Consider the following 24,971-nt stretch of genomic DNA (forward strand, 5'->3'; position numbering starts at 1 on the left):
CACTGGACACGGCGGCGGAATTCCTCGCATCTTCTGAGCGTTTCTCTCAGGACTCACGGCCGACGACACGACCACTTGCGGGCGCATTTGGCTTAACGCATCATCTTTATCCAAAAACATGGCCTCTACCGCCGAGTCCATCCGGCGCAGTCCTTTCTCGGCAGACTCTCACATCCAAGGCATGCACAAATCGATTCCCATCCTGCCTTCGTCCTCGGGCGCCTCGTCCCTCACACCCCCGCGAGATCCCATGGACGTGACACCTTCGATGCCGACCATGGGGCCCCCGATTCTCAGTAGCCCGGTTGGTGATCGCAATGGCACAAACGGGGACGTCGAAAGCGCGACGAATGGGAACGCTTCCACGGCGATTGGCGCTGCCGCTGCAGCTCAACAGCCGAAGGTTGTCCAAACTGCATTCATCCACAAGCTATACAAGTCAGTCTAGCGAGATCCCCCCGTTGAAATTCCGCTAACATTGTCGCAGCATGCTTGAGGACCAGGGTATCCAGCACCTAATCTCATGGTCGAACACTAACGAAAGTTTTGTCATGTCACCTTCCAGCGAATTCTCAAAAGTCTTATCGTACGTTGATGGTTGATGGTTGATCTCTAGCTTACTATATCTAACCCCATTCTGTAGATCATATTTCAAACATACCAATATTTCTTCTTTCGTTCGCCAACTTAACATGTATGGTTTCCATAAAGGTAAGAATCCAGTCTACCATCACAGATCTTTTCTAACCCTGATTTAGTGAGCGATGTCTTTCATACCGGCTCGCCAGACTCGCCACTCTGGGAATTCAAGCATGGAAACGGAAGCTTCAAACGAGGAGATCTGGTCGGATTGCGAGAGATCAAACGACGCGCCTCAAGACATGCTCTTATTCACCGAGATTCTTTTTCTGCAGGTCCGAAGGTTCCCACAGGCCCACCCGCCGGGGTTCCGGTGGAGCCCATGCCCGACCCAGTCGAATCAAGACTGGGTATGCTTGAACATGGATATTACGAAATGACCAATCGCATGAATCGCGCCGAAGACAGCTATGCATATCTCAACCAGAAGTATCAAGTTGTCATGGAGGGCCTAATTAAATGTCACCAGGTACGTTCACCACTCACATTTCTAACTAAAGACTTTACTGATGACGGGCAGTGGAATCACGAACTCACGAACTATATCATGGCAATGGTTCACGATCCGGAGAATCAAATATACAAAGATGGTATGTGACTTCTCTCCCAGGATGCGTGTGCCCTTCTCACAGTTACAGTATCGGCAATGCAGCGAGAGATTGCAAAACAATCAGAAATGCTCCGCGCGATTGAGGAACCAGGGGAGCCCCTCTCAGCACGGCCACCTTATTTCATGCAAATTGATAATGCGCCACCACTTTCCCCGCGCCAAATGCCTCAGGACGACCACCGAAGAGCATCACTCGCCGCCAATTCTCGCCAAGCACCTTTCAGGCCTCCCGTACCAGCACATCTGGCCATATCGCCCCGCCGCTATGGTTCGATAGGAACAGGCACCTATTCTCCGTCGTCCGCGAGAACTCCAGTGCACCAACCCCCGCCGCCACCACCGCCCCCAATCCAACATCCAGCTTCATCTAGTTCTTCATCTCCACCATACAATCTGTACAGGCGACACACATCAGCCGACATCCGATTACACGGCTGGCAAGCACCTCCACCACCACCAACTCACTCACCGTATGCCTCCGGTCAGAACTCGTCCCAATGGCCGTCATCGCCGCACCGGACCCCTATCAGCGGTGGCGACCAGCAGATCCGGGATGCACTAGCACAGTACGAACTGCCCCGCAACCCTCGCCCGCAAGGTTCTCGCCAGGCAACCCCTCCGCTTGGGAACGATGCAGGGCCCTCTAACCTTAGCGCTGAGAGCGGCTGGTCGCTTCCCGGGCGCGCATATCCATTCAAAGGCATCGATGTCTCTGGCCCACCAACACGACGCTCAAGTATGGCCAGCAACGTCCACTCTTTGCTGAACCCGGCCGAGACTGCCGAAAGGGCCGACGAGGACGAGCAAGACCCCGATGCTAGGAAACGGAAGCGGATGCAATGACGCCTGCCTTTATCGGCCTTGAGATTAGAGGCTGTACTTGTACGATGATTTTCGCACTTAAATTTTCACTTCGTCGGATTTTCGCAGTGTCACGATTGTGCTTCAGCAGTTCTTCATACCTTAACTCGTTTTAAAAAAAAGGATCATGTCGCTATTGGATTTTCAATGAGCTGGATGGAGGTTAATCTGAGACATTTCCAAATATTGGGTCGGATGTGGCTCTCACCTTCGCATTTTTCCGTCCTTTAACATTTTTTAATTATTGCTATCGTTTTCCAACGATGCTCGCTTGGTTGGACAGTTGATATGGGTTTGGGCGGAATGTAATGGAGTTTTCCTGGCTCAATATTTGCGAATGGAGCGGATAGCGGTGTGGCATGCTTTTTGGCTGTGGTTTTCTGCTTGGATTGGGACAGATAAGATCGGCGCGATGTTTGTGGATGTCTGTGTATGCTGCCAATTGGGATCCTCATGGCATTTGAGATTACTAAAAATGGAACATGGTTCGTTGCTTTTTTGATTCTTGATATTTTTGGCCCCTCTGTCGTTGATCATACTTACCTGTGAAAGTCGATACTTGCCCACGCGGTGTGGTACGCCGCACATTTTATCCCTTGCCTGACATCTAGCAAATCGAGAACTTGTGGTTCATTTCGTTACTTTTACTCACTTTCACAGAGGAGAAGGCCCCACGCGGTGTGGTGCGTACCTAACCCTCCACCCAATGACGAAGAAATCAGGATATCTACGGTTCGATTCGTTACTTCTACTCACGTTTATCCAGGAAAAGCCCCACGCGGTGTGGTACACAGCGTCCTTACAGTTCTACTCGACGTCTGTCAAACAGACATATGCACGGTTCGATCTGTTGCTTTTACTCGTATTCACTCCGGGAAGGGCACGCAGCGTGTTTATCCCCTGACCCGACGTATAGCAAATGAAGAAGTATGCGGTCAGAGGCGAAGGCCCCACGCGGCGTGGTACACAACGTATTCGACTCCCTGCCCAATGACTAAGAAATCAGGATAGTCGCGGTTCGATTCGTTGCTTTTACTCGCTTTTGCAACGGGAAGGGTACGCAGTGCGGCACACAGCGTCCCCAAACTGTTACTCGACGCGCAGTTGGATTCATTACTTGAACCTACCTTACAATCGAGAAAGTTTTGTAGGGGGGGAAAAGTTGTATACGATGCGTATGAGAGATGACCAGAAGGCCATAAATTCACAAAGTCGATTATCCCAATCCTATTAAGCGCCCCGAGCTAGATTATACGCTCAAGTACACACCCCAACACTATAGCAGAAACCCACAACGCCCACACTAAACCAAACCATCTTCATCGTCTATCGCCTACGTTCCCACCGGCCTCGTTTTCAACCCCTCAGGCTTCGAGTTCCTTCCCGCCAGCCAATTTTCCTGGGCCAAGGGCCGCACGAACTTCGCTCTTTGCTCCGCCAAAAACTCCTCCTCTGTCAACGGCCCCGCCATCGGCCGCGAGTGGAACCACCCCTCCCTTGCCGCCTTCGACCTCTCCCTTTCCTGCTCCAACCACTCCTCCGGCATGCCCTCACGTGCCGCAATCTGCAGTTCATCCTCCGTCAACTGCCGCGTCACCGGCGTGTGGAAAGGGATGTGCCACCCTCCCCTCGCGGCCGCCACGGCGTTAACATGCTTCAGCAACTCCGCCTTCGCCTTGTCCAGCCTCTCCACAATCCACTCCACCTGCGCGTCCTTCAGCCCGCTCTTAGTGTCGGGCCGCGAGACGAGCGGGAACCAGAACGCCTCGAGCGCCGCGTGGCGCTCGACGATGAGCTGGCGCAAGTCATCGAACGAGGCCGTGACATTGGGCGCGCGAGCGGCGATGGTGATGTCGTAGAGCTTGACGGCCTCCTTGCTGAAGCCCAGGATCTCGGCGGGCGTGTCGCCGAGGAAGGAGAAGTGGTCCGTGCGGTAGCCGCAGGCGGCGAGGGGGAAGTGCAGCCGGATGTTGGGTCTGTAGCTGTATAGTAGGCTGGCGAGGAAGATGACGACGGCGAGGATCCAGCCGGCGGTGATCCAGTGCGAGGAGTTGAGGTCGAGGTTGAAGGGGGAGGAGGGGGGCTCTAGCTCCTCTGGGGGGATGGTGTCGAGGAAGTCGAGGGGGTCTTCTGATGTGACTGAGGAAGTGGAGGTGGCAGTGCCGCCTTTTGTGGAGTCGGTGAAGCGGAGTGTGTTGGTGTCGTGGCTGCGGAAGCCGGTGTTGGCGAAGTTTTTGTGGGATTCTCGGGCCATGGCGGGAGAGAATGGGGATTGTGAGGCTGAGGATGCTGTGGGAGGGCAGAGGGAATGACGAGGCGGTAGAAGTAGAGAAGAGACGTTGACTATAATGCAGACGCTGAAAGAAAGATGATGCAAACGGCCGAGGTGTCCAATACTTACATTGCCCGATTGTAGGTGTCGAAGGATGCATAGAGCTCAGATATGTGGATTTCTTTGAAGGCGTTCAGTTGCCAACCACAAACGGATAAGTGCATTAACAAAGAAGTGCTGGTGAACTCTAAGAGTAACCCTTGGTTAAACTGAATGGAGCAAATTCATATTGTAGCTGCTTCAAACTATAAGCGACAATTGGAGGGAGGAGGAGCTGGAGTAGATGTCAAGTCTCCCAGCGATTGTGCATGTCGTTGAAGTTGTGAAGCATGATTGGGATAAGAGCAAGCAATAAGCCAAACCCTCCGGAGGCTGTCATAGCAGTAAGGCCGAAATAATGCGCATCTCTCGCCTGGGACAAGAAGTAATCGGGCCTGCAACCGACTGACTATGGTAGAGGGATGCGGCCGCGGCACGAGGAGGCTTGAGATGGGAGATGTAAACTGTTTTGGCGATGATGGGAGCTTGGACCCTCAACAAAACTTCCGGACATGTCGGGGAAGCCGATTTATCGAGACGTCTCACTCCAGTTGTTTCCCGACCTTCATCACTCTCTTCAATCCCATCGGACAATCTTGCTTCTCGTCCTCCCCTTTCTCCTCTCCATCGCGAACTGTACAGCAGCCATGTCTGCCGCCCGCCTCTTCCGTCCTGCTGCCCGACTGCTGTCAGCCACGCGATCGGCCCCAACACTACGACCTGCGTTCCGCCCGGCGACCTCATTGCCCTCGATTGTCAGGAGTCGGAACTATGCCGCCGCCAGCGGTGTCAAGGAGATGACGGTGCGAGATGCCCTGAACGAGGCCATGGCCGAGGAGATGGAGCAGAACGACAAGGTGTTCATCATGGGCGAGGAGGTCGCGCAGTACAACGGAGCGTAAGTACACCTCCGGGGCATCCAATTGCGCGTCAATCGCCGCTATATGGGGGATTCTGGCGCTATGGAACCCTCTCGCCGAGTCCGTCCATGCATTGTCAACAATTTCCATGTGAATATTACGACCCTAGCAGATCGGCGCTAATCGCCTTCAAGATACAAGGTCACAAAAGGCCTACTCGACCGCTTCGGCGAGAAGAGGGTCATTGACACCCCCATCACCGAGTCTGGCTTCGCTGGTCTGACCGTTGGTGCCGCTCTTGCGGGCTTGCACCCAGTGGTATGTTATCTCTGGCCCTGAAGATAGATAGTAAGCTAATCACGAACCAACAGTGCGAGTTCATGACCTTCAACTTCGCCATGCAAGCCATTGACCAGATCATCAACTCTGCCGCAAAGACGCACTACATGTCCGGCGGTATCCAGCCCTGCAACATCACATTCCGCGGTCCCAACGGTTTCGCGTCGGGTGTGGCTGCACAGCACTCCCAGGACTACAGCGCGTGGTACGGAAGCATACCTGGATTGAAAGTCGTGTCGCCATATAGCGCGGAGGATGCTAAGGGGCTGCTCAAGGCTGCTATTCGGGACCCCAACCCGGTCGTCGTTTTGGAGAACGAGTATGGATCCTGAAGCAAGTTTCAGAGGAGCTGAACTGACGCGTGACAGGCTGCTATACGGTCTTTCGTTCCCAATGAGTGAGGAGGCACAGAAGGACGACTTTGTCATTCCAGTATGTAAACCAGTATCAGATGAGTTATGGGGGACGCCACATACTAATCAGATATGCAGTTCGGCAAAGCTAAAATCGAACGCCCTGGAACGGACCTCACCATCGTGACCTTGTCTCGCTGCGTTGGCCAATCTCTGGTTGCAGCTGAGCAGCTGAAGAAGAAGTACGGCATCGAGGCGGAGGTGATCAACCTCCGGTCAATCAAGCCGCTGGACGTCGAGACCATTGTCAAGTCTGTGAAGAAGACGGGCCACATGATGGCTGTTGAGTCTGGATTCCCGTCGTTTGGCGTAGCGGCTGAGATCATGGCGCTCACCTGCGAGTACGCCTTCGACTACCTTGAGGCACCCCCAGTCCGTGTCACTGGCGCGGAAGTGCCCACACCATATGCCGAGAAGCTGGAACAGATGGCATTCCCGAGCGAAACACTGATAGCGAACTACGCTGCCAAGCTGCTACGGGTGTAAAGGCGGGGGTTTCACGCTGTATCAAAAGATCCATTGGCTTGTGGATGTGTAGGGTGCTTGGACTGTACTTTTAATGCTCCTGTTTGTTCGGAAGATTTCATTTCTTGGTCGCGGCAGCATAGCGGTCAATAATTGTTAACTCATGCCGGAGCGCGGGCCGATTTCGGACTGATTGGAGTGATTGCTAGTGCGTTATTGAGTTTGCGTGAAAAGGAAATGGGCGTTGCATTGAAATAGGGTGCAGGAAGCTGGCGTAACTTTGCTCATGGTGCAGTCAGCTCGTTTGTAGTTGCCGTGGGCTGTCACTGCTTTCCCACAAATCAAGCAACGCTCTCTACTCGAAAATGCCTCTCTCGGCTGCCCTCTACCATGTTTTGCACCTCATGCACTGATCAACGTCGCTTGGAGGGTCATCGCACGTGGCCACTATGCGCTCCCAGTGCTCTACAGTCGGAGCACATTGCGGCGTCCCACACCTAACCCTAACCCTAATCCAACTCATCGGGCAACATAGTGTCAAAGCTATGTGCTGCAATTACAACAAAGCACACTTCGTCGCCATGCCCATGGATACGCTACCTAAACAAGGGGGTGTTCCGACCATTTTTCAATGCAAGATGCAAACAGCACATATATCAAATCCATGTCATCTGGATTGGGCTTGACTGCATGTGTCAAGCTGTTAGGGGCCTGCAACTATCATCCCACTGCGGCTCGGTGTCGTCCGAGGCACTGCTAGACGGACAGGCTCCGACTGGGGAAACGAGTGCCATTTGTGAAATGGTATGCTGTGGCTCCTGCAGCACAGCGTGGAGGCGTTGCAGGCGGGCAGGCCTGGAACCGAAGATCTCCGCCCAGCGCCAAGGTGCCACAGGAAAGTCCGCGGTGCCGGTTCACGCGCAGAAACACTATTCCACTTACGTGCAGCGTGGGACTGCGAGGCCGGACGCGGCGAGGGGCAAAAAGTGCGGGTAGCAGATGAGGACAGGAGATGAGGACAAGAGCTGCGAGCTTGAAGATTTGGGCTGCAGAATGCGGTGAGGGCATCTGGCGTCGTGGATTTCTTTTCCAGACTGTCGTCGCCCGAACACCATGCCAAATACTGTGGTCCTTTGCGGCTCGTGGATGCCGGCCGGGTGCGATCTCGCAACTCCAGGACCACGAGGCCGGAGGGATGGCGCAGGCGCTCGAAGCGGAAAGGTTCTAGAAATGGCCGCGGTCCAGATTCCAGTGCGATGACCTCGAGGCCAACCGTCTCTCTTCAGCTACTCGCATCCTCCCCCATCCTGACATTCTCTGTTCCCCGTCTGCACACACTCAGAACCCGCACGATGCCAATCGGACCGCTCAGACCTCTCGATCATGACGCACCTGCCATCAAGCGCTCGCCTGCATCATGATGGCGTTGAACTATACCCACCTCCACGCCTCTGTGCTCAGTGGCAGTCTAACGCGAGAGCTGGCATACGGCCACCACGGTCTCAGTCTGCGCCTTCCTAGCACGCTGTCTCGCTTCTTGCTCACCGATCTAGTCATCATTCGTCCTACCCGGACATGCTCGGTCTGCCCCGTTCTCTGGCCTGGAATCGGGATCCGGCCGCGAAACCGGGCCCTTGCGAGTCCATCCCCACTGTACGCACTGCTCGCCGGTCATGTCCGCCATGGACGGATCTCTCCGCCCGCAGAAAGCCTTCTCCAGCCCGCAGGGGGCACGATGCAAACGTCCCTCGGTTCGACAACGGCGTAGACGCACGACGGCCTGCCAGCCTGTTACATTGTCGCTGGGTACCGACCAATGCTCGGTTTGGACGCAAAAGTCACTGGGCCACGTCAATGGCTTGAAAAAGGAGGAGAGTATGGTCTGAGATCGTACGATTTTCCTCACAACCACATTTGTTACCCTCCTTCCGCAGCCAAGCCGCAGCGTCTTGTGCGTCCACCATCCACACCAGCCTTACCGAGCTTCTCCAGATCAGATAGACGACATGCCGCAGATCCCAATGGCCGCCGCGTGCCTCGTGCAACTACCTCGCTTGCTTAGGTTTGGTCAGTGTAGCTCTGTTGCTCCTCAGCCCAAGCCTCAGCATGCTGTGCAGATACGCATGCACTCCACCAGCTCCGAACTCCAGCTATTCTATCGTCGTAACCTTGTCGGCGGCCAGTCGCTATGCTCGGAGGGCTTGTCGTTCAGCCGGCATGCTTTTGCCGTTTCTTCCGCGCCTTGAAACGCCATCGGCTTGGGTTTCCTAGCCTCGATATGCATGATTCTTCACTACAAGTTCACGAGCCCTGCGTTCCCTAGCTCTCCCTTGCTAGCACACCTAATGAGGGGACGCTTGTGCAGATAGCCAGTTCCGGGCTGTAGCTGCGGGTATGGCCGCTCCAAGTCAGGGTCCTAATGCCGGTCGTGGCGCTGGACGCCGTGGGACTCGAGTCTTCTACCCTAGCGTCACGAGCCGCCTTTGCGGGACTTAAAGGTAGTATGGAACTGTTTTTTAGTAGGGGCGCCATTGCGATTGGCTTGAGGCCTTGATCTTGCTCGTTATGGCGTCTTCGGGCGGTAAGATGTGGCTGTCAAGGAGTTGCTTGACGTTCAGCTACCGTCGCGTTTAGCTTATCAATATTGGTAGTCGTGCCGAGTCGTCCCCTCATATCCCCCGGTTTGTTGCCATCCGCCTTGCTGTCCTCATGCTGCCATCGTTTCTCTTCGCTGCCTGCTTCCGAACGCACAAATCCACCTCAGATTAGTCTCCCTCTTTCCTCGTAGTAACTATTTATATCTTGCATTTATACTACCCAAGCCATGTCCTCCTGCACACTGCAGCCTTCCCCGATCCTATGCCTCCCCGCAGAGCTGCGAGAGCAAATATACGCCGCCGTCCTTCTAGCGCCCAACAGTGACATCAACCTCCTGGGCGTCTGCCGGCAGATATATGCCGAATCCTACCCCCTGCTCTTCAAGAGACCGTTGACTTTCTCCTCGCAGTCCAGCCTTTCCAAATGGCTTGGCCTTGTCCAATTCGAGCACCTCCACAATGTCTTCGCCATCACCCTCTACCTCCAAGACATCGACCTCACCCCCATCCTCTCCCTAGCACCCCTCCCCGGCATCCTTTGCTGGGAACTATACGAGCAGGAACTCTCAGGCATTACCCTCGCACTCCGCCAGCTGCCGGGCCTCCGCAACCTCTCCATCGCCCGCTGGACACCACACCAGCTACAATCCCACCTCTACCGCTCGTTCCTCCACGCCTTCTGCGCCCTGCTCCCCCACTGCAACCCCAACCTCACCCACCTGACCCTCCACGAGTCCATCCAACGCTTCTCATTCCTTCTCTCCCTCCCCCACCTCCGCTCCATCCGCCTCGTCGGCTTCGGCGACCACCACACCGCGCACGCCTTCACCGTGCTGGCTCAGCTCCCGTCCCTCGCGGAGGTTGAGCTCGTCACAGAAGACGTCTCGCACGCCGCGCGGCCGTACGGCCAGCACCACCTCCTCAATAGCGACGAGAAGGCGCTCGCGGCCGCTCTGGCAACACTGCCCCCGCTAACCGCCTTCTCGATCCAGGAGTCGGCGGCGAGGCCGTCCGTGCTCACGCCGTCGCTACTTACGGCGCTAGGGGAGGCGCATGGGGCGAGTCTGAGAATACTTCGAATGTTTGTGGCTTCTACGCCTTCGTTTCCCACGTTAGCGAGGTTGCATGGCTTGCTGAGGGCGGAGGGGTGTGGGGTAGAGGAGTTGGAGCTGCGGTGGCCGGATGTCGAGGCGGAGATTCTGGAGAGTTTGCTGCCGAGGGGGTTGAGGATTCTCAGAGTTCGTGTTGAGGGATACGTGCATGCGTTTGATTTGTTGTGGGGGGTTATTCAGCGGAGGAGGGAGTGCAGGGCGTTGGAGAGGGTGGGGTTAGTTGGGGAGTGGGAGGGATGGGAGGAGGATGAAGAGGGGCAGGAGGTGGAGGGAGGGGGATGTGAGGTGAGTTTCTTTCTTTCTTTACGCTTGGAATTGACACGTGGGTTGTGCGAGGTTGGGGAAGAGTGGATTGGAGGAGATGCTGGGTATGTTGGCCAAAGTGATGCTGACTTGTGTGTTCAAAGGGGTTTGAGGCTGCGAAGAATGAACTGGAGCTTGCGATTGGAGAGTTGAGGTATCTAGGGGTTGGGACGTTGAAGGGGGTTGAGCGGGGTGTTGATTGACATCAATTTGCAGTACTGGGAATTGTCGGAATGGGGTTGTAAGGTGAGCAACATCTCGGTGTCTGAGAACCCCTATGCACCCTGACTCTCTTCTCTATCGTCTTAAGAAATGGACGCGCTGACGTTCCGTTTAGATCCACACGAAGCCACTCCGCCTCCCTTTGAGACGTAACCAAGCTCACAGGTTTGGTTGAATATGACCGATTTACGTTCCTCCTTCAAATTCCGGATTACGTCATGAGTCCACAATATCCGTTGATAAGCTTTTCCGTCCTACATGTATTTATATTCTGACAGTGCCCGTACCAAACCCTCAAGTCCTGAATGAACCAAATAGAGGACCACAACCCAGCGCTGTTACTCACTTCTATCATCAAGCTTGGCGGCTGGATATATCATAAAACCCCATCCAAGCACCCCTCCTGCCCCCTACCCGGATCTCCACCGCCCCGAGCTTTAATAAGCCGAGTCTACTTCACGCCAGGCCGCATACAATGTATTTCCCTCCCCACCGAACATAACCCTTCCCGCAGTAATGCAAGTAAAAGTAAAGAATCTAACCGCATCACTCTCCATTTGTCAGACGTCGAGGAACTCTAGAAAAAAAAACGGCGCACCCCTACACCGCGTCTCCACCACGTAACCCACACTTCCTATAACAACACAAGTAAAAGCAACGACTCACTCCGCGCCGATCTCATTCAACAGCCATCATACAAGGACGCTGCGTGTGTCACACTGCGTTACCCCTTCCCCACGTAAAAAAGCGAGTGAAAAAATCAACCAATCGAACCGCGAATTATCCTGGCATCTCAGGGGGTGTTCAACGCACGCTGCACGTCCCACACGGCGTAGTTTTCCTTTTTCGCTTTCGCTTCGTGTCAATGTGAGCGGAAAGGAACGAATCGCAACCGCATAGTCCCTACGCTTGCTGGAACATCAGGTGTGGCAGGTGCAGGGGATTAGATGGATGCGTTGCGTACCCCAAGCCTCCCCCCCCCCCCCCAACCCCCCCCCCCCCCCCCAACACCCTTCCCTCGACAACAATGTGAAGCAGGAGTACCACATCGAAACCGCGGAAACCGTGTTTCTGTTAAGAGGCTGGGTGTTTCTCGGGGGATAAAAGTACATTGCGGAACTAACTAACCTACAGCGGAGCTTACAATCTCCTCTCCCCCCCCCGGGTCGACGTGACCAAAAACCATTGAACTAATCGAACGAACCACGTTAGGGGTAGAGTAGTAGACAGCTAGCGGGTCGGGTGTAATTCGATCTCACGGCTTCAAGGAAAGGTGTGCATATCCGATCCAGTACAGTGATTAGTCAATCCATTACTACATCTCCGCATCCCATATATAGCCTATTCCTTGCCCGCGTTCCATCCATACAACCCAGACTCCCCACTCCAAGGCCACCCGGCCCCGGACAATGCATTTGGAAACAAGGACTCAAAGCACCTTTCTTTAAGGAAAAGGGGCGCGCGTCGGTAAGAGCTGCGGAAACCGCCGGCTCGGACGCGAAGAACAGGAGCGCTTTTGGTAGCTCCCAGTCTAAAGATGCCAAGTCTACAACGGATAGACTCGGCCGCTGAACATGCGAAAAAACGAGACATATGAACAGTTCGAAAGAGGATAGAAGAACGGGCCTATTCCGGCACCGGGATCGTGGGGTCCTGGAGGAGGGCAGTAGCCGCATCCAACGGCTTCCGCGCAACCATGAGGTACATGGGTGTGAAGAGCTTCTCCTTGCCACCCGCTACGAGACAGTCAGCAGCCACGGCCAATGAGTCGGCCGTCTTCTGGGTGCCTCTGGGCGCAATGCCGATCATCTCGAGCCCGCCGACAAACTTGTGCACGATGCTGCGGCCGATTTTGGTCATGCGCACGACGGTGGGGAAGTCCATGAGCGAGCTCATGTACTTGAGCTCGCCGGCAATGGGCCAGTACCACGGCATGGGGTCGTCGCGCTCCGCGAGGTCCTCGTGCATCTCCATCTCGAAGCCGGCGGCCTTGATGGCGTCGATGGCGACGGAGATCTTCTCCATGTTGGAGATGCCGTCGCCTTGCTCGATGCCGAGGCGGATCTCGCGGTGCCGCGGGTTGTCGTTGTCGTAGTTTTCGGTCATCAGCCACTCGTAGACGCCGAAGACACCGCCGGGTTTGAGGACCCGGAAGATTTGGCTGTAGATGCCCTCGAGGGAGGGGGCGTGCACGGTGGCTTCGATGGCGTAGACGGCGTCGAAGGAGTTTTCGGGGAAGGACATTTGCTGTGTTATATTAGTCTCATCATAATTGGCTGCTCCTCTACGGGATTGCACGCACCATAAAGTCACCCTTAGTGAATTTGAGCTTGTCCGACAGTCCCTCCTTCGCAGCGTAGTGTGTCGCACGCTCAATTTGGTAGTCGTTGTTGTTCAATCCAATGACGTTGCAGCCGGAGAACTTGACCATCTCCCGGGCAGGGCCACCCACACCGCATCCAACGTCTAGCACGCGCATGTTGTCGCGGAGGCCCATGACGTGGGCGAGGTAGTGCTCGTGGCGGGCAATGGCCTGGTTGAAGGGCTCGCCGTATGCGAAGCGGCAGAAATGGAAGGACTGTCCCCATCCGTACTCGTAGAGATCGGTGGCGAGGTTGTAGTAACTAAGGAGGCGAGTTAGCCATTGAGACGGCGTAAGACGATGGAAACACTTACTGCCTAGTTAGAGTGGCGTATTCGTCTCTCCGTGCCTATAGAACCAATTGTCAGTCGCATGCTAAGTGTAGCAGTCTATGCATAGTACCTTGCGGGTCTCGTCGGTCTCGACTTCAGCGGCCTTGTTGTCCCAGTGCTTGAAGTACTCGTCGACGGCGGCCGCCTGGGCAATTTTGTCCTTCTTCATCATGGCGAGGAAGCCAGCGCGCTCCTTGCCCGACTTGCCATGCAGGGCCTTGTGGAAGGCTGCATCGCGGGCATGGTCCTCCTGTTCGAGCGCAATGGGAGACATGGTGGTGTGATTGGTGGGTGCGGTGTTGTTACCTCAGAAGATGGGTGTACGATTGTTGAGACTCTGGTAGGGAGTGTGTATATATTATAGCAGCAGAGTCCGGGCTGGGGAGAGAAGCAGAGTTCGTTTTCTGTTGAGAGGAGCGCCGTGGACTTTATGGTGGAGAGCTAATTCGTCCCTGACAGGGGCCGGCCTTTGGGAATATCACGTGACACTTGATCTTCCGTACAGGGCAGTCGCTGATTGGTTGCACCTTCCGCGCCCATGCCCGCCAAGCTATGAAATCCATTTCGCCTCCGACGCCAGCATCACCGCAACCCACGCCTATTCACTGTCTGCTTGCGACCACACCGCCCATTACGCCGTGCGCTGTACAACGAATCCACTCGCACAGGCCCATACAAACACCTCCCGTGCCTCACCCGTATCTCCACACCTACTCCGAGTCTCTCCTCCGTGTTTTTCCTTAGCCCGCAAGCACAGAAACCCCGCAGACACCCCCCTCTCACCGCCGCCATGGCCACCGGCGCTATCAAACAGGACCTGAACAGGTCGGGCTGGGAGTCGACCGACTTCCCTTCCGTATGCGAGCGCTGTCTTCCGGACAACCTCTTCGTACAGATGCTGAAGGAAGACCACGGCGCCGAATGCAAGATCTGCACCCGCCCGTTCACTGTTTTCCGCTGGAAGGCGGACCGCACCGCCCGCCAGAAGCGGACGGTCATCTGCCTGACCTGTGCACGCCTCAAGAACTGTTGTCAGTGCTGCATGCTAGATCTGTCCTTCGGCCTGCCTATCGTCGTGAGAGATGCGGCGCTGAAGATGGTTGCGCCGGGCCCGGAAAGCGCTATCAACCGTGAATACTATGCCCAGGAGCACGAAAAGGAGATTGAGGAAGGGCGCGGAGCTGTCGAGGCGTATGAGAAGACGGATGAGAAGGCGAGGGAACTGTTGAGGCGGCTGGCAAACAGCGAGCCCTACTACAAGAAGCAGCGGAGATTAGAAGAGAGCGAGACTACCGAGGGTGGCCAGAAAGCTCTCACAGCTCCCAGCGGAGAAGGAGGAGGACATATCCCAGGACCAATACGGACGCGAGGGACACCAGGTTCTCGAGGGGCAGGACGAGGTCGCGGCGGAGGACGAGGTGGACGGTTTCCCAGCGCTGCTCAACTGCCGCCGAGTGAGGAAGATATTCGACCCCCTCAAGACCCCAACATCACTTCGCTCTTCGTCACCGGTGTCGAGGACGATCTACCTGAGCACGAAATCCGCAAACACTTTACACAGTTCGGCACCCTACGATCCGTTGTGTGCTCTCATCGGGCGCACTGCGCTTTCCTAAACTACACAACGAGGCAAGGCGCGGAGGCAGCCGCGGAGGCGTGTCAAGGCAAAGCGGTGGTAAAAGGGTGCCCGTTGCGAGTGCAGTGGGGCAAGCCGAAGCCGCTGGATACACTGGACCGGGATGAGAGGATGCAATATGCAAGAGCGGGCAGGACTGCTGCAGCGCCTGCAGCAAGGCAGCGGGGGTCTGGTGGTGCGAGAGGTACTTTAGCCGCTGCGCCGGAGGAGGATCTCGACAGCTTGGCTGCTATTGTGCCGCCGCCAGGTGGAGATGACGTCCAGTACGCCAGTCTGGCAGGCAATTGAGGGCGGCATTACTTCACATTTGGCGTTCATTTTGGGTACTTTGGTCAAGCCAGGCGTTCTATGGCGCCTAGAAATGGGCCATATCAAGTCAATCGGACTTAGTCAGCACTCTCGAGTGTATTCCAACATGTATGAATATCACATCAGAACTCAGGCAGATAAAACTTATGATTGACAGCATTTGACTCCTGCTAATGTGTTCCCCTTCCCTGCCGTCTTGATATCCTCGTTGTCGCCTCGTTCCGTGTGCTCGTGTATCCGTAGCTCTGTGATCCCAATTAGAGCCCCTTTCCCGCGTACCAACAACTTGAATAGTGACGCTTGACATACTGTATTTCTCTGCCTCGGTATCGACCTTCTCGCCCTGCACCACGTTCTCCCTTAGGAACTTCGCAATCTCCTGCGCCTGCGCTATCTTGCCCGCCGCATCCTCACTTCCGGACGAGACGCTACGGTTCGAATCGAACTGTCTTCGTGCCTCGAATCGCGCCGCACTGAGTGTATTGATATCCCCTGCATAGCTTGTGAGCTCCTGGTGCCGGGATGGAGGTGGCGTCGGGGCATTACGGACCTTGGAAGGCAATGCGCGTGGAGCGCAGGAGGTGTCTGTATGCTTGCAATGCCATTTCGCGGGACATTGGGCGCTGTATGGACTGGCGGTGGTGATGGAATGAGGCGTTCATCGAGAAAGCGCGTGGAAAGAAAGATCGGGAGGCGACAGGGATGAAATGCACGGGCCGCCCTAGGGCTGATCGCTGCGGACGTCAACATCAACGGGGAGGTGAAGCCTACGCCCACGATGCGAACGTAGCTACGTATATTTCTTTCTGCGACCCGGGAGGGCTGCGATCCTTCACGAGAAACGCCATGGTAAATCTGTGGCCTTGGAAGGTATGTATTTTTCACTCTACGTCCGTGTAGTTGCCTGCCCGCACATGCTAGGCTTCTCATGCGAACTGTGTGTTCATGGGCTGCTGGACGCTGACCATGCTGTAGGGCGACAACAACTCCGCCGCCTCCTTCGAAAAGGCCCTCTCTACCCTCTCCATCAAGATTACCAAGATCGCCGCCAGAAATGACTCCCTCCGCCAGCGTGCGCGGCGCGTGCGCGTCATGTGGACACTATACGCCGGCTTTGCGTACATCCTCACTGCTCTAATCCTGACACTCGTCACGGGATGGCGGAGCTGGGGAACTGTGGAATACTCGGTCATGGCAGGAGGGCCTGTAGTGTAAGCTCTGCCCTCTGCTTCCCACATCCATCCCCGCGAATCGAACAGCCAGCTGAACAAATCTTGGATATCATATAGGGTATATCTCGTTCGCACCTCCCTAACAACCTACTACGACTACCGCATCTCCAACACCCAACTTTACCTTAATTCCCTCTACAAAGAGCGCGACGCTACCATCGAGCGCCTTAAGCAAGCCACAAAATACAACTCCACCCAGCAGCTCCTCGAGAAATATGGCTCGCCACCGCCTAAACCCGAAAAGAGCCCCTCCGACGCCCCAGCCAACCGGCGGAAGTCTGAAGGGCCGCAGAAACAGGGCCAGCGCACGAATATGCCCCCACCGCCTACAGCCAACATCCCACGCCCGGGAATCTCGCTCCCTTCGACGCCGCAGCGACCCGGCTCTGCGGCCTCTCTTCGCCCATCTAGTTCTAGATCCGATGCTAGATCCGATGACATGCCGCCGCCTCCCCCGCCGAAAGATATGCCGGGTGCTGAATTCGCACCGAATGCGTTTGCTCCTCCCGAATTAGCGAGGCAGTACACCGCTAGCTCCGCCTCTTCTTTCACCCAATCGAGGTGGTACGACCGCATTCTAGATGTATTACTAGGCGAAGACGAGACGCAGCCTAAGAATCGCCTTGCGCTGATTTGCAGCGAGTGTCGGTTAGTTAATGGACAGGCGCCGCCTGGGACGAGGACGTTGGAGGATGTTGGGAGGTGGAGGTGCGCGGGGTGTCGGGCGTGGAACGGCAGGGAGAAGAGAGAGGAGGTAGGAGCTCTGGCGGAAGCATGGGAGAAGGAGAGGGAGGCTGAGAAACAGAGTATCTTGGAAAAGCAGCTGGAGATCGAAGAAAGGGGAGTGACCCCCCGGCCCGTGGACGCTGATGCGGACAATGACGGCGAGAGCAGCGGCGCGTCATCGGATGCGGATGTCGTGATTAAAGACGCAGACACACCAGCGCGGTCGACGAGGAGTAGAGTCAAGTCGAAAGGGGCGGGGAGGAAGACATGAGCAGCGGACTGGAGTTCGGGATGGGAAAGCATACGTGGGATTCTGCTGAATCTTTTCTCTGGGAGTGTTGGCTAATTGTGCATTGCAGATATAGATAAGGGAGTCCTTTGAATATTAGCGGGTAGGCACTTTGGCAATCAGGCTAGTTTTCTTTTGTTTATTTTACACTCAATCAATCAATCAGGCAGTCATTCAAATCAAGCATTCAAAAGTTCTATCAACGGTTTTCAAATCTCAACGATGTCACATCGTGCGCAGCGTTGAACTACTTCTAAACATTGCAAGTACAGTATGCGAAGTTTCACGGTCCTGCGCTCAGAACGAACAGCAGCTAGGTGCGAACGGCGGTCCACAGAGTCATTACGTAAAGGACTCCATTTTCCTGTCTCGCGCAACCCTGGATCTGAGCAATCTGGCCTCAGGCCTCTGTGCTCTATACTTCTGCATCTACCAAAAGCTACCGGAAGAGGCGAGTAGGAGGTTAATATACCTTGGATTTGAGCAATCTGCCCTCGGCCTCTGTACTCGATACTTCTGCGTCTACCAAGAGTTTGCCGGAAGAGAAGGGCGGGAGGTTTAGGTATACCCTGGTTTTCGGCAATCTGGCCTCTGGCCTCTGCGCTCTATACTTTTGCATCTACCAAGACTTACCGAAAGGGACGAAAGGGAAGTTCGGGTATACCCTCGACTCGTATGATCTAGCCTCAGCCTTCTGTGCTCTACAGTTCTGCCCCTTGCCAAGACTTGCCGGAAGACCCAGGGAGGCGTTTGGGTATGGTCAGTTCTCCCACTTATGCCAAGATATCATGATCTTGGTTCCAGCGAAGATGGGATTGGTCCGTATCGGTTTTAGCTGTGCTAACAGTGTGTGTACAGTCCTGCGACATAGGGTTGGGCAACTCTCTCTTTCTTACCACTGCTTGGGGTACCTCTACGAGCTAGCAGAACTCTGAACACGATGTTAATAATGATGCAATGGAGATTGGGCAGCTTTTTGACTGGCCGGCTACGTGCCAGCGGGGGTACTCCTTACGGTGGTGTCAGCGATCTAAGAGTGGAACCTGTGCGGTGGTATATCCGGGTGCCCGAGTTTATGACCTAGTAATAGGTTGTCAATCTGGATTTCTTGCGGCATGAACATGGGTAAGTGTAGTGCGGTGGAATGGCTGTGTAGACTTGGTTGACGCTGTCTGGGGCGACCTCGAGAGTTTACGGGGTGGTCAAGAGGATGGCTGGGAGGGGTTTTGGGGTATGCTGAAGGAACTCGGACGGTGGTAAACAGGTGCACGCGGGCTGAGAGATCGTCACAATCGTCACGTCCAGGGAAAATAAGGCTGGTTTAGGCATGTGTTGCTAATTCTACAGCGGTGATATACAACTATGAGGAAATTAGGTGTGTAGTGCTTTAGCCCCCCGTACAGAGAACCACAGCTAATCAAATGTCCGCCTGATTCGCACCTACATCAGTGGAATAACGGATAGACACACCCATCGCGGACATTCATACGGCTAGGAATCATGATCGGTTCCGAGGCGGCTAGTCGCATCGTCGTAGTCTCGGTCTCGGTCGTCCGCGTCCGAGTAGTGTGGCCCACGAACTTTATTGCAGCTGTGAAACCACCTCGCGAGTCAACACGGTCTCCACGGGCCTCCATGTCATCACGTTCGTTCTGCCACGCTCGCCGCTCCTCGAAGTTGACTTCGGAGGGCGCCGCTAGCTCGCGACTCGACTTGCGGTCCTCTTTGTACGTGTCTTCTTCCTTCGGGCTGTCGTGGAGGTTTGTGTTGTCGTCGAAGCGGATGCGGTGGGGAGGGTCGATGTCATGGGTCTGCTCGTAGACCTGCTGCTGGGAGACGCGGGCAGGCAGGGGAGTCTCCGGCTCCTCGCTGTGGCTGAGCTTTAGCTGGGATCGATCAAGCTGGCGCTGTTCTGCCACTCGGTTGCTGTGAAGTCGGGTGAGCGGCGAGGGGGTCTCAGGGGTGTACTGGTTGACGAGAAGGGGAGCCGCAGGCGTCTCGAACACAGCAGTTGACTTCCTCCGATGCTGGATCACCGAGGTTGGGCGGGAGTATGGACTGGTCAAGTACGTACTAGAGGCACGGCTGTGTCCACGGTCCAGCGTTGGGCGTGAATATGTGCTAGAGGCGCGACTGTCTCGACGATCAGAGGCCGGGCGTGGAGAGGTCATACGTGAATAGTCCTCCTGCCACGCAACCTCGGCCGCCGTGGGGGGTGGTGTTCCATTAGGAAACCTCATTTTCTCATCCTTCCTCTTCTCTCGCTCCTTTCTGGCTTTCTCCCGCGCTTCACGCATCTCTGCACGCTCGCCTGGAGCCGGGCCATACTCACGACTCGCGAGTCCAACAGTCTGGCGGACTGTATACAGACGCTGTGCGACCTCAGGCCCCATCTTGTCAGCGGCACGCGTAGCTCCCATGGCCGCAGTAACCAGCGCGGCTTTCGAGACGGTCACAACGGCGCCCCCCACTCCGGCAGATGTAACGACTTCTTTGGCGATGCCGCCGAGGTTCCGCGCGGTTTCGCGGGCCTTATTGAAAGCTAGTGACCAGGGGCCATTAAATGATTCTTGGGGGATCTTAGCATTGACGGGGGAGTTTCCCTGGAGGATAGTGCGTTAGTCAAGAGATGAAGAGGAGGGAAGAGGCCACATGCAGTCTGGCGCATAACGATGATGATAGGGGTGATCGCATACCTGTGTCGACGGCTGACCCTCAAGACAGCACTCTTCCTGCAATACATCCCAGTCTGACAGGTCAGGGCCAGATCCACGCGAGGGTGGGCCTTCTTCCTCTTCCTCACCCTCCCCATAGGGGAATTCTCCAGGCCCATAGGGAGTCGTTGGAGCCGGCGGGAAATAGTTTGTTGTACCGGTATGTCGAGGAGTCTTTTCCAAGGTCTCGCAAATCTTCCTCATCTCGTCCTCGACGTACTTCGGGTCCTCGATGGTTCCCTTTCGGATCGGCGGGGCATCGTGCATGGCGGCAGTAGAGTTGGGAGGACCACGAGGGTGTCTGAGAGTTACAGGAAGTCAGTTTCAATGGATATGTGAGCGAAGTGGCAAGATTTTGTGGCAGGCGGTGGCAGACGGTGTTGCGTGGCAGAGAAAATGCTTTGGAGTTAAAGAAAGACGTCGACGCTTTTGTACGGCGCGGCCTGCCGGGTCTTGGCCCTCGGAGCTAGGTCAGTAAATGATGTTACGATACCACAGCGGAGCGGGTAACAGCGGCGAGGTGTTGTGCGCGATGCTAGGCACCACCGAAGTTGACGCCTCCTGGACCAATCACTAACACTAACAAGGTACACAAATAGCTTGCTCTCGTGGTCTGAACCCCCTATTGGAAGCCGCTCGTCGTGCTGGCGCTTAGTGAATTATGGTTTCGTCCGATGCCTTTTGGGTGAGAAGTCAGTGATGTTGGAGGTCATCAGCAAGCGATGATGATGAGGAAAACAGGTGGAGAGACACGCAGATACACGTTTTAGTGGCGTGTGCTATACGACCGTACGGTAAATCAAACGGGAAGCTTCTGTTGCAGTCGATTGTGCGATTGTCAAGGAGGTTGCCTTCATAGTTTGGGGCATTGCCAACGGCCTTGCGGACACGCTGAGTACTCCGAGGAAGCCCTGAGTGTAGTACAGGTATGAAAACTTCTCTCTGCCATGAAGTTGCTTCTGACCCGATCTCTGATCAACATCGTTGCAGACCATATGCTCAACATACATTATGATAATGATGATTGCTGTGTTTAGACTAACTTGAACTCACCGCATTTTTGAGCATGGGTTTAACCTGCTGATTCGCTCCAGGAAGTAGATGGCGATGTAAACATGTACGTAGATTCGACTCTAGTACAGTTCCCCGTGTTACTTACGCTTGGGTAGGCGCACAGATCTGGCGTGCTTTATAACGCCCTAGATGATAGATTACAACTCATACTTGACGGCATACACCTTGAACACACGGCCGCAACACCGTATGGCTCTAGACTTTGCACCCAGTGCGAATCGTCACGGGTGACATCCAGCTATTTCTTGCTTCCCTAGATCTGCCCGCGTCGGACACGCCCGCTCAGTGACGCCTTTTAGAGGACTCTTGAAGGAAACCGCCTGCTTGCCGAACTTCGCCCACTTCCAATCACTGGTGTCGTCGAAATAAAGGAGACTGGCAGGCGGTGAGCGTTTTGGGGAGCATGGCAGATCTGGAAAGCTCAGCTATTTGAACTCCTTTTCCACAACCCCGAACATTCTTCCACCTTCCACGTACCAACTTGACCACCACGACAGTAAACACCAACGTGGCCAACACCACCATCACCGTCAAGCACGCCACAACAGCAAGCTCCACCAGACCTCTCTCTTTACCTCTCTCCATCCATCTACCTTGTACTGTGACATCTCCATCCACCGCATTAACCATTCACCTTTTTCAACCGTGTCCAAGATGCGGTTCAGGCTACCATCAAGTGTAGCTCCTACACCAACATCGGGAGACACGCAAGATCACCACCAGTCCATCAATCCGCCTGCCATATCGCCTCCTCTTGTGACAGTCTCCGAGGGACCTGCTAGCACGCTTGCCTCCCCGCCTCCTGCCCCAGGCTCTCTGCAAAAAGCTCATCCGATGAACTCCGCTTCGGGAAACACCTCTAACTGCGGCGCCATGCCTACCTCGTCGCCAGCCCCAGAGCCTACTCAATCTGAGGAACCGAATCCAAAGAGCACCGTTTCGAAACACCCTTCGACCTCTATCTCCGGGCTCTTCACTCATGAGTTGCCGACGGAGTCAACATCCTCACAGACCTTGCAGCCTACCGAGTGCGACCAATCGGCTCCACAGACCACTCGTTCTGATCACGCCTCGAAGCTGACCACGACTTCTTCCCGACCGAAGCTCACCCCCGTCTCTCTGTCGAAGAAGAGCAATGCATATCAGGATGGGAAAGACACGGTTGGCAATGACCTCTCGATTGAGACCTCTTCTGTCAATAGACAGGCAAACAATATCCGCTATGGTCGCTCTATTCATGCCTCCCTCGCGAGTCAGACATCTGGTTCTCAGGATTCCTACGAGTCGACTCCACAGAGCACATTCTCGGAGGCCTCTACCCCCAACACGACTCCTCCTTCATCTATAGAGAGTAGTGCTTCAACTCTAGGGAAGCGCAAAGCTCCTCGAGAACTGGAACTGGAAGAAGAGGATAACACACTTTCCAGGACACTCGGTCACGTGCAGGGCTTTAGATATGGCAAGAAGATGTCAACCCCTTCATCTTCCTTATCTACCGCTAGCGAAGCGGCTCCAAAGAGCACTATTTTGGAGCCGAATGCCCACATCGCCGCCCCAACTTCCTCTACTGAGATCACTGCGCCGATAGCTAAGAAGCGCAAGACTACCCAAGATTCGAAATCACAAGGAGAGAAGGATTCGCTCTTCAAGACGCCGATCTGCCTCTCACAGAACACGACACCTACTAATAACGGGCCGAATAAGTCACAGCCCGTATTTGAGCAGCCCGCATCGTTCACCCAGGCCCCACACCGGCCAAATTCTGGCTCTTTTGCGCAATACTCTAATTGGAGCAAGCGAGCCCCGTTCAGTTCTACAACAACTAGCAGTCCGTTTGCTGACCTTGCTCGGGATCAAGGCAAGACAACAGGCAAGGCGGACCAGAAAGAAGAGGTGAAACGAGGCTCCGAGGAGACGAATCTCAATCACGAGAAGAAACCAGCCTCGAAGAAGAATAAAGAGGATGAGAAAGAAGCAAAGTGCCAACGTGACGCGCAGAAAGCTGGGGTAAAGTGCGATGAGAATGAGCAATACGAGAATGAGCAATACGAGAATGATCTCCGTGAATTCGGTAAGAAGTTTGCTAATCGAGCTCGACGAGAACGGAGAGAGAATCTCGATGCGGAGCGCGAGAGTGTCGAAGCTCTCGAGAAGGAGCTCCGAGAGCGTCAAGAACCTCAGACTGGAACAAAGAGGAAGGCAGACGATATGGATGAACCCGAGCCCGAGTCCTCGGCCCAGTCCCCCAATTCTGATACTGTGAGCAACAAGCGTGTCCGTTTCACCCGCCCGGAGGTCACAGGGGTCAGCCAGCCACCATCGACTGCCGAGACGCTGCCTCATCAACCATCGCCAGAACACTTGCGACGAGTGAAGGCCGCGAAGCACGTTCTGAGGGTCCGAGACGATCACTACGCCGTCTTAGGCTTTCATTACACCCCAATGCTAACCGTTGCACAACTCAACAGCGCCAAGCGACATACACTGCTCCAAACCCATCCCGACAAACTGCCTGCATCGCAGACGGCTCTAGCCAAAGAAGCCACCCAAATAGTTAACGCGGCCTTCGAGCTTCTCAGCAACCCCCAGAAGAAGTCCAAGTACGACCGCGAGCGTAGACAATTTTCCGCACAGCGCGCAAACTCATTTCCAACTAGCTCTTCTTCTGACTCGGCGAGACCGCAACCAACGCCAACTCCGACAATGCCATCTCGGACTACCCCACAGGAACCCTACTGGAGCCCTCCAAAGCCTTATAATTTTGGTGGCTTCGGCGGCTATAACAGCTATGGTGCCGGCCCATCCTATACATGTCCGAGTCCAGCCACCAACTGGGCTTTTCCTGGTCCCGCTAGGGTTCCACATCCTTCTGGCGGATGGGCGGACTCTGGGATGCACGGTGGGTTTGGGAGCGCTCATTCTCAGGGGGGATTCATGAATTCTCACTCTCATGTCGGAGAGCCGAACTCTCGGCGGCCCGTTTGTGTCAATACCAGATTCTATGGCAGACCTCACTTCCTTGATGAATTATCGTGATGGCTAAAATTGGGAGGACTCTTTGGAAACTGCTGTATATATATATATGTAGACGGCAATGAAAAAATTAGAAACTCATGGGAAGGCTTTCGTATCACGTTGAGAGAACCTACACTTACTGAATGCCCGTCGAGTGCATCAAGATGACAATAGCCTGTCTAAACTCTGGTGTAGTAGATACATGTTACAGTACCAGGTCATAAGTCTGGGTACATAGAATTATCACTGCTTAGCTCAAATCTGGCTCACTCGACACCACTGTGAGAAGCGGCTCAGCTAGTAAGCAGCCAGTTAGTCAAGAGGCAGTCTAACTTGCATCACTTCACACTTGACATTGGGTCTAGGTTGTTTGAAATTCCATGGGGTACCCCAAGTAGTGGTAAACGCGTGTGCACAGACTTATGACCCGTCACTGTATAGTCACGTGAAGAGCACGTGAAGAGCACGATTACCCAAGATAGTCTCAGGA

The 24,971-nt window shown here is 54.9% G+C and overlaps 10 protein-coding genes across 10 annotated transcripts; 6 read left to right on the top strand and 4 right to left on the bottom strand.

Annotated features, from left to right (window-relative positions):
* Positions 1–250: 250 nt before the first annotated feature.
* BDZ99DRAFT_410390 (HSF-type DNA-binding domain-containing protein) lies at positions 251–2,519 on the top strand (the record flags this gene model as incomplete). Its single annotated transcript, XM_033716585.1, has 6 exons — positions 251–438; positions 488–586; positions 644–711; positions 759–1,108; positions 1,160–1,229; positions 1,278–2,519. The coding sequence occupies 6 exons, from the start codon at positions 251–253 to the stop codon at positions 2,090–2,092; spliced, it is 1,590 nt and encodes a 529-aa protein (XP_033581038.1). The 3' UTR covers positions 2,093–2,519.
* A 924-nt stretch (positions 2,520–3,443) lies between these two features.
* On the bottom strand, positions 3,444–4,364 carry BDZ99DRAFT_516696 (uncharacterized protein; the record flags this gene model as incomplete). Its single annotated transcript, XM_033725095.1, has 1 exon — positions 3,444–4,364. One exon carries the CDS (start codon positions 4,362–4,364, stop codon positions 3,444–3,446), a length of 921 nt encoding a protein of 306 aa, XP_033581039.1.
* Positions 4,365–5,027: 663 nt separating this feature from the next.
* Positions 5,028–6,934, top strand: BDZ99DRAFT_459809 (pyruvate dehydrogenase E1 component subunit beta). Its single transcript, XM_033719240.1, has 5 exons — positions 5,028–5,379; positions 5,536–5,659; positions 5,713–5,999; positions 6,049–6,112; positions 6,172–6,934. The coding sequence occupies exons 1-5, from the start codon at positions 5,129–5,131 to the stop codon at positions 6,577–6,579; spliced, it is 1,134 nt and encodes a 377-aa protein (XP_033581040.1). The 5' UTR covers positions 5,028–5,128; the 3' UTR covers positions 6,580–6,934.
* A 2,159-nt stretch (positions 6,935–9,093) lies between these two features.
* BDZ99DRAFT_554322 (uncharacterized protein) lies at positions 9,094–10,773 on the top strand (the record flags this gene model as incomplete). The annotated part of the gene is made up of 2 exons (XM_033727121.1): positions 9,094–10,552; positions 10,675–10,773. The coding sequence occupies exons 1-2, from the start codon at positions 9,383–9,385 to the stop codon at positions 10,771–10,773; spliced, it is 1,269 nt and encodes a 422-aa protein (XP_033581041.1). The 5' UTR covers positions 9,094–9,382.
* Positions 10,774–12,418: 1,645 nt separating this feature from the next.
* Positions 12,419–13,760, bottom strand: BDZ99DRAFT_486102 (uncharacterized protein; the record flags this gene model as incomplete). The annotated part of the gene is made up of 4 exons (XM_033722755.1): positions 12,419–13,039; positions 13,095–13,416; positions 13,469–13,503; positions 13,557–13,760. 4 exons carry the CDS (start codon positions 13,758–13,760, stop codon positions 12,419–12,421), a joined length of 1,182 nt encoding a protein of 393 aa, XP_033581042.1.
* A 516-nt stretch (positions 13,761–14,276) lies between these two features.
* Positions 14,277–15,410, top strand: BDZ99DRAFT_506861 (uncharacterized protein; the record flags this gene model as incomplete). The annotated part of the gene is made up of 1 exon (XM_033724200.1): positions 14,277–15,410. One exon carries the CDS (start codon positions 14,277–14,279, stop codon positions 15,408–15,410), a length of 1,134 nt encoding a protein of 377 aa, XP_033581043.1.
* Positions 15,344–16,095, bottom strand: BDZ99DRAFT_459811 (mitochondrial zinc maintenance protein 1, mitochondrial). Its single transcript, XM_033719241.1, has 3 exons — positions 15,982–16,095; positions 15,741–15,923; positions 15,344–15,676 (listed from the first exon to the last, which is right to left on the bottom strand). The coding sequence occupies exons 1-3, from the start codon at positions 16,046–16,048 to the stop codon at positions 15,576–15,578; spliced, it is 351 nt and encodes a 116-aa protein (XP_033581044.1). The 5' UTR covers positions 16,049–16,095; the 3' UTR covers positions 15,344–15,575.
* Positions 16,096–16,210: 115 nt separating this feature from the next.
* BDZ99DRAFT_459812 (uncharacterized protein) lies at positions 16,211–17,862 on the top strand. The gene is made up of 4 exons (XM_033719242.1): positions 16,211–16,301; positions 16,407–16,642; positions 16,721–17,694; positions 17,749–17,862. The coding sequence occupies exons 1-3, from the start codon at positions 16,278–16,280 to the stop codon at positions 17,658–17,660; spliced, it is 1,200 nt and encodes a 399-aa protein (XP_033581045.1). The 5' UTR covers positions 16,211–16,277; the 3' UTR covers positions 17,661–17,694; positions 17,749–17,862.
* Positions 17,863–19,123: 1,261 nt separating this feature from the next.
* Positions 19,124–20,659, bottom strand: BDZ99DRAFT_567771 (uncharacterized protein; the record flags this gene model as incomplete). The annotated part of the gene is made up of 2 exons (XM_033727725.1): positions 19,124–20,281; positions 20,375–20,659. 2 exons carry the CDS (start codon positions 20,657–20,659, stop codon positions 19,124–19,126), a joined length of 1,443 nt encoding a protein of 480 aa, XP_033581046.1.
* A 2,717-nt stretch (positions 20,660–23,376) lies between these two features.
* On the top strand, positions 23,377–24,577 carry BDZ99DRAFT_459814 (uncharacterized protein). Its single transcript, XM_033719243.1, has one exon. It carries the CDS (start codon positions 23,675–23,677, stop codon positions 24,500–24,502), a length of 828 nt encoding a protein of 275 aa, XP_033581047.1. The 5' UTR covers positions 23,377–23,674; the 3' UTR covers positions 24,503–24,577.
* Positions 24,578–24,971: the final 394 nt, after the last annotated feature.

Source organism: Mytilinidion resinicola (assembly GCF_010093595.1).
Source record: "Mytilinidion resinicola strain CBS 304.34 unplaced genomic scaffold BDZ99scaffold_4, whole genome shotgun sequence".
Taxonomy (NCBI): Eukaryota; Fungi; Ascomycota; class Dothideomycetes; order Mytilinidiales; family Mytilinidiaceae; genus Mytilinidion; species Mytilinidion resinicola.